The 14,454-nt window shown below is 40.0% G+C and overlaps 1 protein-coding gene across 2 annotated transcripts in view; it reads left to right on the forward strand.

Moving 5' to 3' along the window:
• LOC124619315 (protein YIPF6) overlaps positions 1-14,454 on the forward strand; it is an 80,315-nt gene that overhangs the window by 32,405 nt on the left and 33,456 nt on the right. For both annotated transcript variants that reach the window (XR_006980068.1, XM_047145625.1), the window contains exons 3-5: positions 325-403; positions 483-525; positions 1,244-1,375. Coding sequence is in view for 1 of the 2 variants with exons in the window: in XM_047145625.1 (XP_047001581.1) it covers positions 325-403; positions 483-525; positions 1,244-1,375 (254 nt within the window). In the remaining variant the exon portion in view is untranslated. The remainder of the gene's footprint in view (positions 1-324; positions 404-482; positions 526-1,243; positions 1,376-14,454) is intronic.

The raw sequence follows: 14,454 nt of genomic DNA on the forward strand, positions 1-14,454 counted from the left end.
TAATGATGAAGCCATTGAGTGGTGACGTGTGCTATATTCATCTGTTTTTTTCCTCTTCAATGAAAGGATCCAGAAGCTGCCTGTCTGTTGGAAAAGGTATTTATATTGAAGGAGACTTTGTAGAATAATTACAGACTGCTGTTTTTCTTTGTTTGTCACCAGCAGATTCAATAAGAACAGTCCTGTTTTATGTTCAATGTCAGATTCTTACATGTACTGTTGTAATATTTATGCTTGCCATAATTATATTGTAAAATCAAATTAGACTGTGTGTACTGTTGTAGAAAAGTGGAAACATTTACTAGAGTTTCTTATTATTCACAGTTACGTGACCTCAAGGCTGTTGGTATTAAGTTCTTTCATGTCCTCTACCCCAAAGAAAAGAAAAGCCTGTTAAAAGAATGTGAGTAAAATTTCCTTACTGCATGTTTGTAAATCTCTCGTATATATTTTTTCATTACAATTTGTTAAATTAATTTCAGGGGATCTTTGGGGACCATTACTTCTCTGCACTTTTATGGCTATGTAAGTAATTAGTTTAAATAAAGTAAAATGCAGAAAGGGAAATAAGCAACTGCATTTACTAAAATTTTATGAAAAATATTTGACGAAAATGGAAGTAAATATTGAGCCTAACTACATAAAACTAAATATTGAGTGTTCGGAATAGTTTGAAATCACTACTTCAAGGAATAAAAAATCCAGGATGGAATAACAATAATATTTTTGTTACTTCATCAAGAGTTTTTCTTTCCTATTTGCCTTTTGTGTGTCTTGAATATAATATCTGCTCCATTACATTTGAATCTTTGCCTTACTTTCTGTAATGTGTCCATTTAGTGTCATTTTGTTGATTGTAAGTCCACAAGTGAAGGCTACCAGTTCAGTTATTGGTTTTGAATAACTGTCAGCCACATCACAGTTTCCATTTTCGTGAATTGAACATTTTTATCACTTGACATTCAGGTATATGGATCATTTATTTGACTCTGCTGTGTAAGTTTTGCATTGAATTTGCACATTATGAGGAGTAATTATAGTATGCATATTATTGGCTGCAGCTGATGACAAATTGTAGCTTTGAGTCAGTGCATGTGGTAGCACACTGCCTTGGAAATGGTAGGGACCTGGGTTCAAATCTTGGTCACAACACACACAGTCTTAACTTTCACATAGAATCGTTGCACATTGTTTGTAATTTGTATTTATTATTCGTTCTTCATTCAACATTACTTCTATTTAGGATTCTTCAAGGCTCATCTGAAGTGGCAAATGATTCAAAAGATGGAGGGCCAGAATTTGCAGAGGTTTTTGTGATTGTCTGGATTGGATCAATGATAGTAACAGTGAATTCAAAGCTCCTTGGGGGAAATATGTGAGTACAGTGTGGCTTCGTGTAACTCTTTTGCTGAATATTTATTTCATGTCTGTCTATTTAATTGTTGTTTATTTATTGATGTGCTTTACCAAATTTAATATTAAAGAACCAGGAAACATATGATCATTGTGAAGACAGTTATAAAAAATTGCTCTTTTTGTTATTAAATGCTCTGCCTAGATGATATTATAATTCATATCTGAAATTGACTTTTAATCATTAGAATTTTAGCTCAACTGATAAACATAAATGTTCCATAATCTTAGACCATGTTGAAACACTGATAAAACAGATTGATTTTGTAGGTTGTAGGTGTTTATTCATAAACCCCCCCCCCCCCCCCCCCCCCCCCATGAACCATGGACCTTGCCGTTGGTGGGGAGGCTTGTGTGCCTCAGTGATACAGTTAGCCATACTGTAGGTGCAACCACAGTGGAGGGGTATCTGTTGAGAGGCCAGACAAACGTGTAGTTCCTGAAGGGGGGCAGCAGCCTCTTCAGTTGTTGCAGGGGCAACAGTCTGGATGATTGACTGATCTGGCCTTGTAACATTAACCAAAACGGCCTTGCTGTGCTGGTACTGCAAACGGCTGAAAGTAAGGGGAAACTACAGCCATCATTTTTCCCAAGGGCATGCAGCTTTACTGTATGGTTAAATGATGATGGTGTCCTCTTGGGTAAAATATTCCAGAGGTAAAATAGTCCTCCATTCAGATCTCTGGGCAGGGACTACTCAGGAGGACGTCGTTAGCAGGAGAAAGAAAACTGACGTTCTACAGATCGGAGTGTGGAATGTCAGATCCCGTAATTAGGCAGGTAGGTTAGAAAATTTAAAAAGGGAAATGGATGGGTTAAAGCTAGATATAGTGGGAATTAGTGAAGTTTGGTGGCGGGAGGAACAAGACTTTTGGTCAGATGAATAGAGGGTTATACATACAAAATCAAATTGGGGTAATGCAGGAGTAGGTTTAATAATGAATAAAAAAAATAGGAGTGCGGGTAAGCTACTACAAGCAGCATAGTGAACGCATTATTGTAGCAAAGATAGACACGAAGCTCAAACCCACCACAGTAGTACAAGTTTATTTGCCAACTAACTCTGCAGATGACAAAGAGATTGATCAAATGTATGATGAGATAAAAGAAATCATTCAGATAGTGAAGGGAGACAAAAATTTAATAGTCGTGGTAGACTGGAATTCGATAGTAGGAAAAGGAAGAGAAGGAAAAGTAGTATGTGAATATGGAATGGGGGCAAGGAATGAAAGAGGAAGCCACGTGGTAGAATTTCGCAAAGAGCATAACTTAATTGTAGCTAACACTTGGTTCAAGAATCATGAAAGAAGGTTGTATACATGGAAGAGGCCTGGAGACACTGGAAGGTTTCAGATAGATTATATAATAATAAGACAGAGATTTAGAACCAGGTTTTAAATTGTAAGACATTTCCAGGGGCAGATGTGGCCTCTGATCTGTAGATTAAAACCGAAGAAACTGCAAAAAGATGGGAATTTAAAGAGATGGGACCTGGATAAACTGAAAGAACCAGAGGTTGTAGAGAGTTTCAGAGAGAGCATTAGGGAACGACTGACAAGAATGGGGGAAAGAAATACAGTAGATGAAGAATGGGTAGCTCCGAGATGAAGTAGTGAAGGCAGCAGAGGATCGAGTAGGTAAAAAGACAAGGGCTAGAAGAAATCCTTGGGTAACAGAAGAAATATTGAATTCAATTGATGAAAACAGAAAATATAAAAGTGCAGTAAATGAAGCAGGCAAAAAGGAATACAGATGTCTCAAAAATGAGATCGACAGGAAGTGCAAAATGGCTAAGCAGGGATGGCTAGAAGATAAATGTAAGGATGTAGAGGCATATATCACTAGGGGTAAGATAGATACTGCCTACAGGAAAATTAGAGAGACCTTTGGTGAAAAGAGAACTACTTGCATGAATATCAAGAGCTCAGATGGAAACCCAGTTCTAAGCAGAGAAGGGAAAGCAGAAAGGTGGAAGGAGTATATAGAGGGTCTATACTAGTAAGCTTTCAGCCAAAAAGGCCTTCATCCAAATTAGACAACATACACATATACACTCATGTGAACGCAGCTCCCACGTACGTGACCACAGTCTCTGGCTACCAAGACCTCTAATTCGGATGAAGGCCTTTTTGATGCGAAAACTTAGTGTTTGACAGTCTTTCTGTTGTGCGTATCTGCGACTCAGCATCTCTGCTATACTTTAAGTAGCAATCTATCTTTTTCATAATATTGTCATTACTCCATCTTGGATTTTCCATTGTTTCATTCATTTATTCACTCATTTATACATTCTTCCTTCATGTTCCACTCCCAGATCTTGCCATGAAGGTGATCCTTAAGAGATGTGGACTGAGTCTATACATTAACAAAAGACACAATAATAATCACAATAAACTATCACTATAAGTTTAATATTATTCATGATTGTGCTAGCATAATTTAACCAAGGAAATCAGAAAGAAATCTCTTGCTTTGGCAAAAGCTGCAGCTTCATTAGTTGTATTTAATCAGGGAGGTGTATTCTGGCTTTCCACACAAAACTCAATCAGCCAGGGCTTCGTGCAGTGATGTCACTGGGGAGAGAGGGCAGCAGGCAGCACAAAGTCGCTACCTACAGTCTGCAAGTAATGCTTGTTTAGTATGTGGGTAGGGCCATTGTTTGTGTTATAATTATTATTTCTTCACTGAAAACTGAATTGCCAATGAAACAAATCAGAACAGGCATTGCTTGTTGCAAGAACATACCTACTTGGTATGTTATGAGTTACTGTTTCCTGAAAAAGTTACTGTTCAGTGCATTATGGTATCTTGGTGCAAATGAGAGCCTAAAATAAATGTTCATTATGCAAGGATATGCTCACACTGTTTCTTTCTTGAGGATTATATGTGAGATTTGAAAAATGAGCCATTAGGTCTGCCTCAAAGTAAGACATAGAAACCGCACATTGCCCCTTCACAGAATATATCCAATTGAGAGGTAAAATTCTGAATGCTGTAACAGATTCTAGCAACATTGTTATAACGTATCATTTGTGGATATTAAATCCTATGTTTTTTGCTAGTTAGTAATTGTATATCACTGAGAATCTGTAAGCACATACTTACAATTTTTTTTTTACCTCTTGGTCATCAATTGGATACAATACCTGTGTAAAAAAGTGTCTTAATGGCTTTATATTCATTATCTCTAGTAATTTAGAAACCTTGACTTGGTAGGTAGCACTGAATGTATTTCACATTAAGCTATATTAGTGAAAATAAGTAAAATGTGGACCCCAGGAAGCGAGTTAAGGCTAATGGCCATGCCATGTCATGTCTTGCAGAAGTTCATGAAATGAAACTTTAGACTGTTAATTATGATGTGCAAGTTATTTTGTCAAGTCCTTTAATGTCAGAGCAGATTAGATGCTTACTGAGAAAGGAGAAGCATATTACGTGGAACACAGTTTTCCGCAATTTTTAAATCTTCAGCAGGAATAGAGATAGTTGACAGACTTTAGCCCTCAGCAACCATTGCTCATTCATGTTTATGCAGTAGGTCCTAGCTTATACTTTGAATACTGTGGGATTGTTGGTGATCGCAAAATCTGTACAAATAATTGTCTGGACAAACTTTAATTACTCTAGCAGTCAATAAGTAAGAACTGTCCATGTTTCTTTGATCACCAACAAAACCAGTGGATGAGTTTACAGAAATAAAAAATTCTTTCTAAAATATCAAGGGACTCGCTCTTATTTCTACAATTGTATTGAAACAACCTTCAAAAACTTCTTAAAATATCCTGCATTTAAAAAAAAAAGAAAAAAAAATCACTCTTCTGGTGATCCAGTACAACTTTTATTAAATTCTTTGTCAAAGTCATGACATCTGGTGAAATGAGTCCTTCATCTACTAACTGGTTCCTTAGCAATTCCAGCAATGGCTACATCCAAGAATACATATCCTGTCCTGACACAGTCTGCAGGTATTAGTTTCTCCAAGTTTGGAAGATGCTGATTCCACAACTGTTGTTCAGTTAATCAAAAGCCTCTCCAGTTGTTTAATTAGAACTTTATTAAGTCCACACAACTGGTTTCAGCCTTTATGTTGGGCTGTTATCAAGCATATGTGACGCTACCAATGTTAATAGATAATATGGTGAGGATGTATAATATTTTTAAATAGGAGATGAGAGACAATGCTTATATATGTACAGCACACATGTGGAAAGAAAGAATATACAACTTACGTTATGCTGTAGACCAGAAATTACAGATGATAAAAACAGTTGTGCACTATTGTGTAAGGTAAGATCAGTGTTTTTTTATTAATTTGCTGACCATCTGATGTGAAACCTTCTTCTTCTTCTTCTTCGTGGCCTTGTCTCGTGCCCTCACAGGGTCTGCATTTTATTTTGGATTGGCACTGTTTGTGGTAGTGGGTGGCCAGATGCCCTTTTTGATGCCACCACTTCCTAAGGGAAAAAATTAGTGTATTCCATATGTCTGTGTCTAGTGCAATATCAAGTACAGGTGTGACAACGTTTTCTAAATGTTTGCAAATTATGTATGTAGTAACCAAGTAATACACAAAACCAATCCAAGTCACACAAATACCACTTTATTCATACCTCTGAACTATAGTAAAAATAGCCTCTCAGGACTCCACAAGTCACAGCACACTGATATGACCGATACAAACTAGAATAATGTAGAGAGAGACATTCTGCACTGCTCCACATGTATATATATGTGAGTCTCCGGTAGACTGCGCCGCACTGCGTGCCACACCTCCCACAGGTGGCCTCCAGTGGCTGGCCCACATTGGTACAGTTGGTGGCCAATTGAAACAAACATATGCATGGCACTACTCTCGGTACACTCACAGTCATACGCATTAATAGCAGAATACAGCTATGTAACTGAGATGGGTCATGGGTACCAGTCCAGTATTCACCTTGTCAGATGTGGGAAACGACATAAATAGTCGCTGTGGGAACCACCTAAAACGCACATCTAGGTTGGATGACACAGCAGCCTACATCATTAATCAGCTGAAGGATATGATCCTGGGCCAGTGCACCACCCCGTGTCCGGGAAGCAAGCGCTTTCACATGCTTGGCTATCCAGGTGGGTATCTGATGTGAAACATTACCATTGTGAAAACAGTATCCATACTGATATGATACATTTTTTTAAAATGGTAAATATATGCAAGTACGAAGAAGGGTAAAACCAGTTGCACAGTGTTTGCTGATTTGAGTGATCTCATTCTATTTTCAACCCTGTTACTATATAAAACTTTCAGCTTGACTAATTGAAACAGCAGTTATTTTAAAATGTACCAAAGCTAAAATTTGTAGTTGTTTATGATTGATACAAAAAAATACAGTACCCAGAAACAACATTGGAGTCAGCACTTAGCACAGCAGAGAACTGTAGTCTGCAGCGCTGTTGTCTCCTTGGGTGATGTCAGGGGGTGCTGACCAGTAGCAGCATTTTATCTGAGACTGGCAGCCTGGTAAATTTCTACCTATCTCAGTGTTTAATAGCTTTTGGTTACCACAGCTCAATATTTACATTGGTATTTTTCAAATAAAATAAAAAAGAACAAATAAAAACCTATAAATTTAGTATCCTGTGTGCAGTATAGTACTACTGCTGAAACTGTGTGCATGCCATTTTGGCTGGGGTCAGACTTTAAGAGGCTCTTATATTTGATACATGGTTGTTAACATTCTGTAGTCTAATAGAACTGCACCTTAATTTGAACATGTAGGAATATGGTGAGTTAGTTGATTTAAAAATCTTTGTAATGTTGTGGGAATTATGATACGATTCAGAATTACTAAAAATTTTAGTGATGCTTCATTGTATTCAGTTCAGGATGGTCGATGCTTCATTGTATTTAGCTCAGGATGGCCCAAGTGTTACTGGCCTCATAGCTGGATGTCGCTGAATGATAAAGGTGGTAGTAATGGCAGCATGATTTCTTCAGCAGAATTCACAATGTCAGTCTGGACAGAGTCCTAGTGGCATGCGAGGACCCCGGGCACAGATGCTTGCCGAGCTAAGCATTTGGCCGTAGGAAGTGGTCATCAGGCTGGGATAGGCTGCTGTAGCAAAGGAGCAGTGTCTGCACCTCTGTTAGTGTAGAGCTGCGTCAGGCCTGCAATCAGTAGGTGCAGAGCGGCAGAAACCTTGGGTGTGGACTGACGATGCCATTAGGCATAGATGTAGAGACCAGCCATCAGCTTGTAGCAGGTCAAGTACAAGAGGCAACCAAGCATGGGCAACAAACTGAGGACCCCTGGAAGGCAACCTTGAGTCAGTTGACATCAGCCAGCAGTAGTCTCCAGTTAAAATGTTCCAGTTCAGGTCTTGGCAGTGTCAGGGCTAGGCGCAGTCCATAGACATGCGGATAACGAGGCAGCATTTAGTTGTACTTCAGAGTATATGGCCCATATTAGGTCTACAGCAGATGTGGGTTACTTCTTGGTCTTGGTAGCATTCAACAACAGATGCTGTTGGGTCTGGGTGGCCTGCATTTATACTGGCCCACCTTAGATTTATTGTGAAAAGGCATTGCTTTCACTCATGTCCAAGTCCAGCAACAGTTGACAGGGCCCAGAATGTGGTAATGTGCACTTGGCAGAGTGGAGTCCTTCACCTTGCCAGCTCAGGCATTTTTATGTCACAGGCAGCAGAATGTGGTGAGCTGCCTGCTAGCATTATCTGGCTGCAGGCCATTGACATTAACTTGGAAAGGTACTGGTGTAACAGTTGCGTAGTAATTAAAGGTAATTGTTAGCCAAGTCTGCCCCTCTCTCTCCCCCATCCTTAATATTTTGTTTTTCCAGATGAGGAATAGGATAAATGTCTATTTGTGATTAAGCCTTCATGGTGGATCTGAAATTGGCACAGGTTTGAACTGTTACTAATGGAGTTGACCGTTCATTGGATGTTACTGATTCTGTAACACTTTCATTTTGCAGCGTGTCTAATTCCAATTTGACAGCCGTTCAGCATGCAAACAGGATATGTTGGTGTAGGTAGAAATATGGAACTGAGTTCTGTAGAAAATATTATGTGAGTTTCAAAGTTATTTGGACAGGTTGATCCGAGGCAAAATATTGGTGGGAATTTATGGCCTATAAATTATCAGTTTCCTGACAGCAGCAAATGCACCTAGAATAAAAGTATTCTCAGCTGAAGAGCTGCTTGGAACAGAAAATGGGTTTGTACTGACTACTTGTTGAAAGATTCTACCTCAACTTGACCTTTTATGGGGATTTGTTGGTTGTATGTGTGACTGATCAGCTATGCTGATGGCAACAACAGAAAATTTGAAAGTTAAATAAATTGATAAGAAGTTTCAGAAAGCGAAGCCTCAATTACTGCTTGAAATTAAACTTCCTATTGTTAGGTTTTGTGGAGGGGGACTACATGCTAATTGCAACTCATTGAGCTCATTTGTGCTAAAAGACAGAGGACACAGACAGTTGTGTGGTTGGTTTTCCAAGTTTCAACAAACCTTAATGACATATTTCCATTTTAAGTTGGTCAAGTTCCCAGAGATGTGGCTAATCAGCCTGAGTGAGTTTTCTGAAACATGCAAGTTCCCAGAGATATGGCTAATCAGCCCGAATGAGTTTTCTGAAACACGTCAAACATGATGATAGCATGCATGTACGCTGGAGAGCCAAAGAAGCTGGTACACCTGCCTAATAGCGTGTAGGGGCCCCGTGAGCATGCAGAAGTGCTGCAGCGTGACACGGTGTGGACTTGACTGATGTCTGAAGTAGTGCTGGAGGGAATTGATACCATGAATCCTGCAGGGCTGTCCATAAATCCGTAAGAGGATGAGAGGGTGGAGATTTCTTCTGAACAGCATGCTGCAAAGCATCCCAGATATGATCAATAATGTTCAAGTCTGGGGAGTTTGGTGGGCAGTGAAAGTGTTTAAACTCAGAAGAGTGTTCCTGGAACCACACTGTAGCAGTTTTGGACATTGGGGTGTTGCATTGTCCTGCTGGAATTGCCCAAGTCCATTGGAATGCACAATGGACATGATTGGTTGCTGGTGATCAGACAAGGTGCTTATGTACATGTCACCTGTCAGTCGTATCTAGATGTACCAAGGGTCTCATATCACTTCAACTGCACATGCCCTACACCATTACTGAGCCTCCACCAGCTTGAACAGTCCAGTGCTGACATGCTGGGTCCCTGGATTCATGAGGTTGTCTCCATGCCTGTACATGTCCATCCACTCGATACAATTTGGAATGAGACTCGTCTGACCAGGCAACATGTTTCCAGTCATCAACAGACCAATTTCGGTGTTGACGGGCCCAGATGAGGCTAAAGTTTGTGTCGCACAGTCATCAGGGGTACATGAGTGGGCCTTGGCTCCAAAAGCCCTTATTGATGATGTTTTGTTGAATGGTTCAAACGCTGATACATGCTGATGGACCTTTACTGAAATCTGCAGCAATTTGTGGCAGGGTTGCACTTCTGTCACGCTGAACAATTCTGTTCAGTTGTTGTTGGTCCCTTTCTTGCAGGATCTTTTTCTGGGTGCAGTGATGTCGGAGATTTGATGTTTGACTGGATTCCTGATACTCACAGTACATTCGTGAAATGGTTGTACGGGAAAATCCCCACTTCATCGCTACCTCGGAGATACTGTGTCCCATCGCTTGTGCGCTGACTATAACACCATGTTCAAACTCGCTTAAATCTTGATAACTTACCATTGTAGCAGCAGTAACCAATCTAACAACTATGCCAGACACTTTTTGTCTTATATAGGCGTTTCTGACTGCAGTGCCGCATTCTACTTGTTTACATATCTCTGTATTTGTATCCACATGCCTATACCAGTTTCTTTGGCACTTCGGTTGATGAGAGTTGTCGGCAGGAAGTGATTCTACTCCAGATTTGGATGAAAATCAAACAATGGAAAATTGAGGCTGGACTGTAACAATATTATGATAAGGAAAGACAGACATGAGACTACAGTTGTGTGTGTGAGTTGTGATTTTTGTGTGTTTTTGTGTGTGTGTATTTATTGTTGACAAAGGCCTTAATGGCCAAAAGCTATAATTGTGAGAGTCTTTCTGTTGTGCCTATCTGCGACTCAGCATCTCCACTATATGGTGAGTAGCAGGTTTGGATAACATTGACAAACAACACAGTGATGGGCATCAAAAGCTGTAGCATTTAGGCATGTCTTATGCTAGGGGATATTGGTTTGATTATTAAACCTGGGATGTTCCTTGAATTTGGTTGGCTGTCTGAATTGTTTTGAATGCATAGTGGAAATCATCTCATTTAGATTTAGGTCATCAAGTTTTAATGCCTGATTGTGAATTTCATGATTGGAAGCTAAGAAGTAACAATGTATTATCAGTAAGTTATATATAGGAAAGTTTAAATTCTTTTTGCGGACGGAAATTTTACTTCCTTCTAAGTCCATGTAAATTTGTGATCCACAACCATGAGACTGGACTGCTTACTTATGGTATTAATGAAGTTCTAACAGCTATGGCATGTTGTTTATGCAAATAAAAATAGTTGTTGTGGTCTTCAGTCCTGAGACTGATTTGAGGCAGCTCTCCATGCTACTCTATCCTGTGCAAGATTCTTCATCTCCCAGTACTTACTACAACCTACATCCTTCTGAATCTGGTTAGTGTATTCATCTCTTGATCTCCCTCTACGATTTTTACCCTCCACGCTGCCCTCCAATACTAAATTGGTGATCCCTTGATGGCTCAGAACATGTCCTACCAACCGATCCCTTCTTCCAGTCAAGTTGTGCCACAAAGTTCTCTTCTCCCCAATTCTATACAATACCTCCTCATTACTTATGTGATCTACCCATCTAATCTTAAGCGTTTTTCTGTAGCACCACATTTCTAAAGCTTCTATTATCTTCTTGTCCAAACTACTTATCGTCCATGTTTCACTTCCATACATGGCTACACTCCATACAAATACTTTCAGAAACGACTTCCTGACACTTAAATCTATACTCGATGTTAACAAATTTCTACCTTAAGTGTCTCATTTCCTAATCTAATTCCCTCAGCATCACCCGAGTTGACTCAACTACATTCCATTATCCTCATTTTGCTTTTGTTGATGTTCATCTTATATCCTCCTTTCAAGACACTGTCCATTCCATTCAACTGCTCTTCCAAGTCCTTTGCTGGCTCTGACAGAATTACAATGTCATCGGTGAACCTCAAGGTTTTTATTTCTTCTCCATGGATTTTAATACCTACTCCGAATTTTTCTTTTGTTTCCTTTACTGCTTGCTCAATATACAGATTGAATAACATCGATGAGAGGCTACAACCCTGTCTCACTCCCTTCCCAACCACTGCTTCCCTTTCATGTCCCTCGACTCTTATAACTGCCATCTGGTTTCTGTACAAATTGTAAATAGCCTTTCGCTCCCTGTGTTTTGCCCCTGCCACCTTCAGAATTAGAAAGCGGGTATACCAGTCAATGTTGTCAAAAGCTTACTCTAAGTCTACAAATGCTAGAAACGTAGGTTTGCCTTTTCTTAATCTAGCTTCTAAGGTGAGCCGTAGGGTCAGTATTGCCTCACGTGTTCCAATATTTCTACGGAATCCAAACTGATCTTCCCCGAGGTCAGCTTCTACCAGTTGTTCCATTCGTCTGTAAAGAATTCGCGTTAGTATTTTGCAGCTGTGACTTGTTAAACTGATAGTTCGGTAATTTTCGCATCTGTCAACACCTGCTTTCTTTGGTATTGGAATTATTATATTCTTTTTGAAGACTGAGGGTATTTCGCCTGTCTCATACATTTTGCTCACCAGATGGTAGAGTTTTGTCAGGACTGGCTCTCCCAAGGCTGTCAGTAGTTCTAATGGAATGTTGTCTACTCCCGGGGCCTTGTTTCGATTTAGGTGTTTCAGTGCTCTGTCAAACTCTTCACACAGTATCCTATCTCCCATTTCATCTTCATCTACATCTTATTCCATTTCCATAATATTGTCCTCAAGTACATCACTCTTGTATAGACCCTCTATACACTCCTTCCTTCTTTCTCCTTTCGCTTGTTTGCTTAGAACTGGGTTTCCATCCGAGCTCTTGATATTCATACAAGTGGTTTCTCTTTTCTCGAAAGGTCTCTTTAATTTTCCTGTAGGAAGTATCTATCTTACCCGTAGTAAGGTAAGCCTCTACATCCTTACATTTGTCCTCTAGCCATCCCTGCTTAGCCATTTTGCACTTCCTGTCGATCTCATTTTTGAGACGTTTGTATTCCTTTTTGCCTGCTTCATTTACTGCATTTTTATATTTTCTCCTTTCATCAATTAAATTCAATGTCTCTTCTGTTACCCAAGGATTTCTACTAGCCCTCGTCTTTTTACCTACTTGAGCCTCTGCTGCCTTTACTACTTCATCCCTCAAAGCTACCCATTCTTCTTCTACTGTATTTCTTTCCCCCATTGTTGTCGATTGTTCCCTTATACTCTCCCTGAAACTCTGTACAACCTCTGGTTTAGTCAATTTATTCAGGTCCCATCTCCTAAAATTCCACCCTTTTTGCAGTTTCTTCAGTTTTAATCTACAGTTCATAACCAATAGATTGTGGTCAGAGTCCACATCTGCCCCTGGAAATGTATTACAATTTAAAACCTGGTTCCTAAATCTCTGTCTTACCATTATATAATCTATCTGAAACCTTTTAGTGTGTCCAGGGTTCTTCCATGTATACAACCTTCTTTCATGATTCTTGAACTAAGTGTTAACTATGATTAGTTATGCTCTGTGCAAAATTCTACCAGGCGGCTTCCTCTTTCATTTCTTAGCTCTAATCCATATTCACCTACTATGTTTCCTTCTCTTCCTTTTCCTACTGTTGAATTCCAGTCACCCATGACTATTAAATTTTCGTCGCCCTTCACTACCTGAATAATTTCTTTTATCTCATCACACATTTCTTCAATTTCTTCATCATCTGCAGAGCTAGTTGGCATATAAACTTGTATTTCTGTAGTAGGCGTGGGTTTCGTGTCTATCTTGGCCACAATAATGTGTTCACTATGCTGTTTGTAGTAGCTTACCCGCACTCCTATTTTCTTATTCATTATTAAACCTACTCCTGCATTACCCCTATTTGACTTTGTATTTATAACCCTGTATTCATCTGACCAAAAGTCTTGTTCCTCCTGCCACCGAACTTCGCTAATTCCCACTATATCTAACTTTAACCTATCCATTTCCCTTTTTAAATTTTCTAACCTACCTGCCCATTTAAGGGATCTGACATTCCATGTTCCAATCCGTAGAGCGCTAGTTTTCTTTCTCCTGATAATGACGTCCTCTTGATTAGTCCCCACCCGGAGAGCCGAATGGGGGACTATTTTACCTCAGGAATATTTTACCCAAGAGGACGCCATCATCCTTTAACATACAGTAAAGCTGCATGCCTTCGGGAAAAATTATGGCTATAGTTTCCCCTTGCTTTCAGCCGTTCGCAGTACCAGCACAGAAAGGCCGTTTGGGTTACTGTTACAAGGTCAGTCAATCATCCAGACTGGTGCCCCTGCAACTGCTGAAAAGGCTGCTGCCCCTCTTCAGGAAACACACATTTGTCTGACCTCTCAACAGATACCCCTCCGTTGTGGTTGCACCTACGGTACGGCTATCAGTCAATCATCCAGACTGGTGCCCCTGCAACTGCTGAAAAGGCTGCTGCCCCTCTTCAGGAAACACACATTTGTCTGACCTCTCAACAGATACCCCTCCGTTGTGGTTGCACCTACGGTACGGCTATCTGTATCGCTGAGGCACGCAAGACTCCCCACCAACGGCAAGGCCTGTGTGTCATGGGGGGGGGGGGGGGGGGGGGATAGAAATAGTAATTCAACCAAGTTAGGCACACCAACATAAAACTTGATGAGTATCAACACTGTGGAATTTATAACTTGCTATCGCCGATAAGAGCAGAGGTGGGGGAAAAACATGTATTTTCAGTCTGTGCCATATAGGCTGCCCAGCGTGACAGGTGTGTCATGA

The sequence above is a fragment of the Schistocerca americana genome, chromosome 6 (genome assembly GCF_021461395.2).
Source record: "Schistocerca americana isolate TAMUIC-IGC-003095 chromosome 6, iqSchAmer2.1, whole genome shotgun sequence".
NCBI lineage: Eukaryota > Metazoa > Arthropoda > Insecta > Orthoptera > Acrididae > Schistocerca > Schistocerca americana.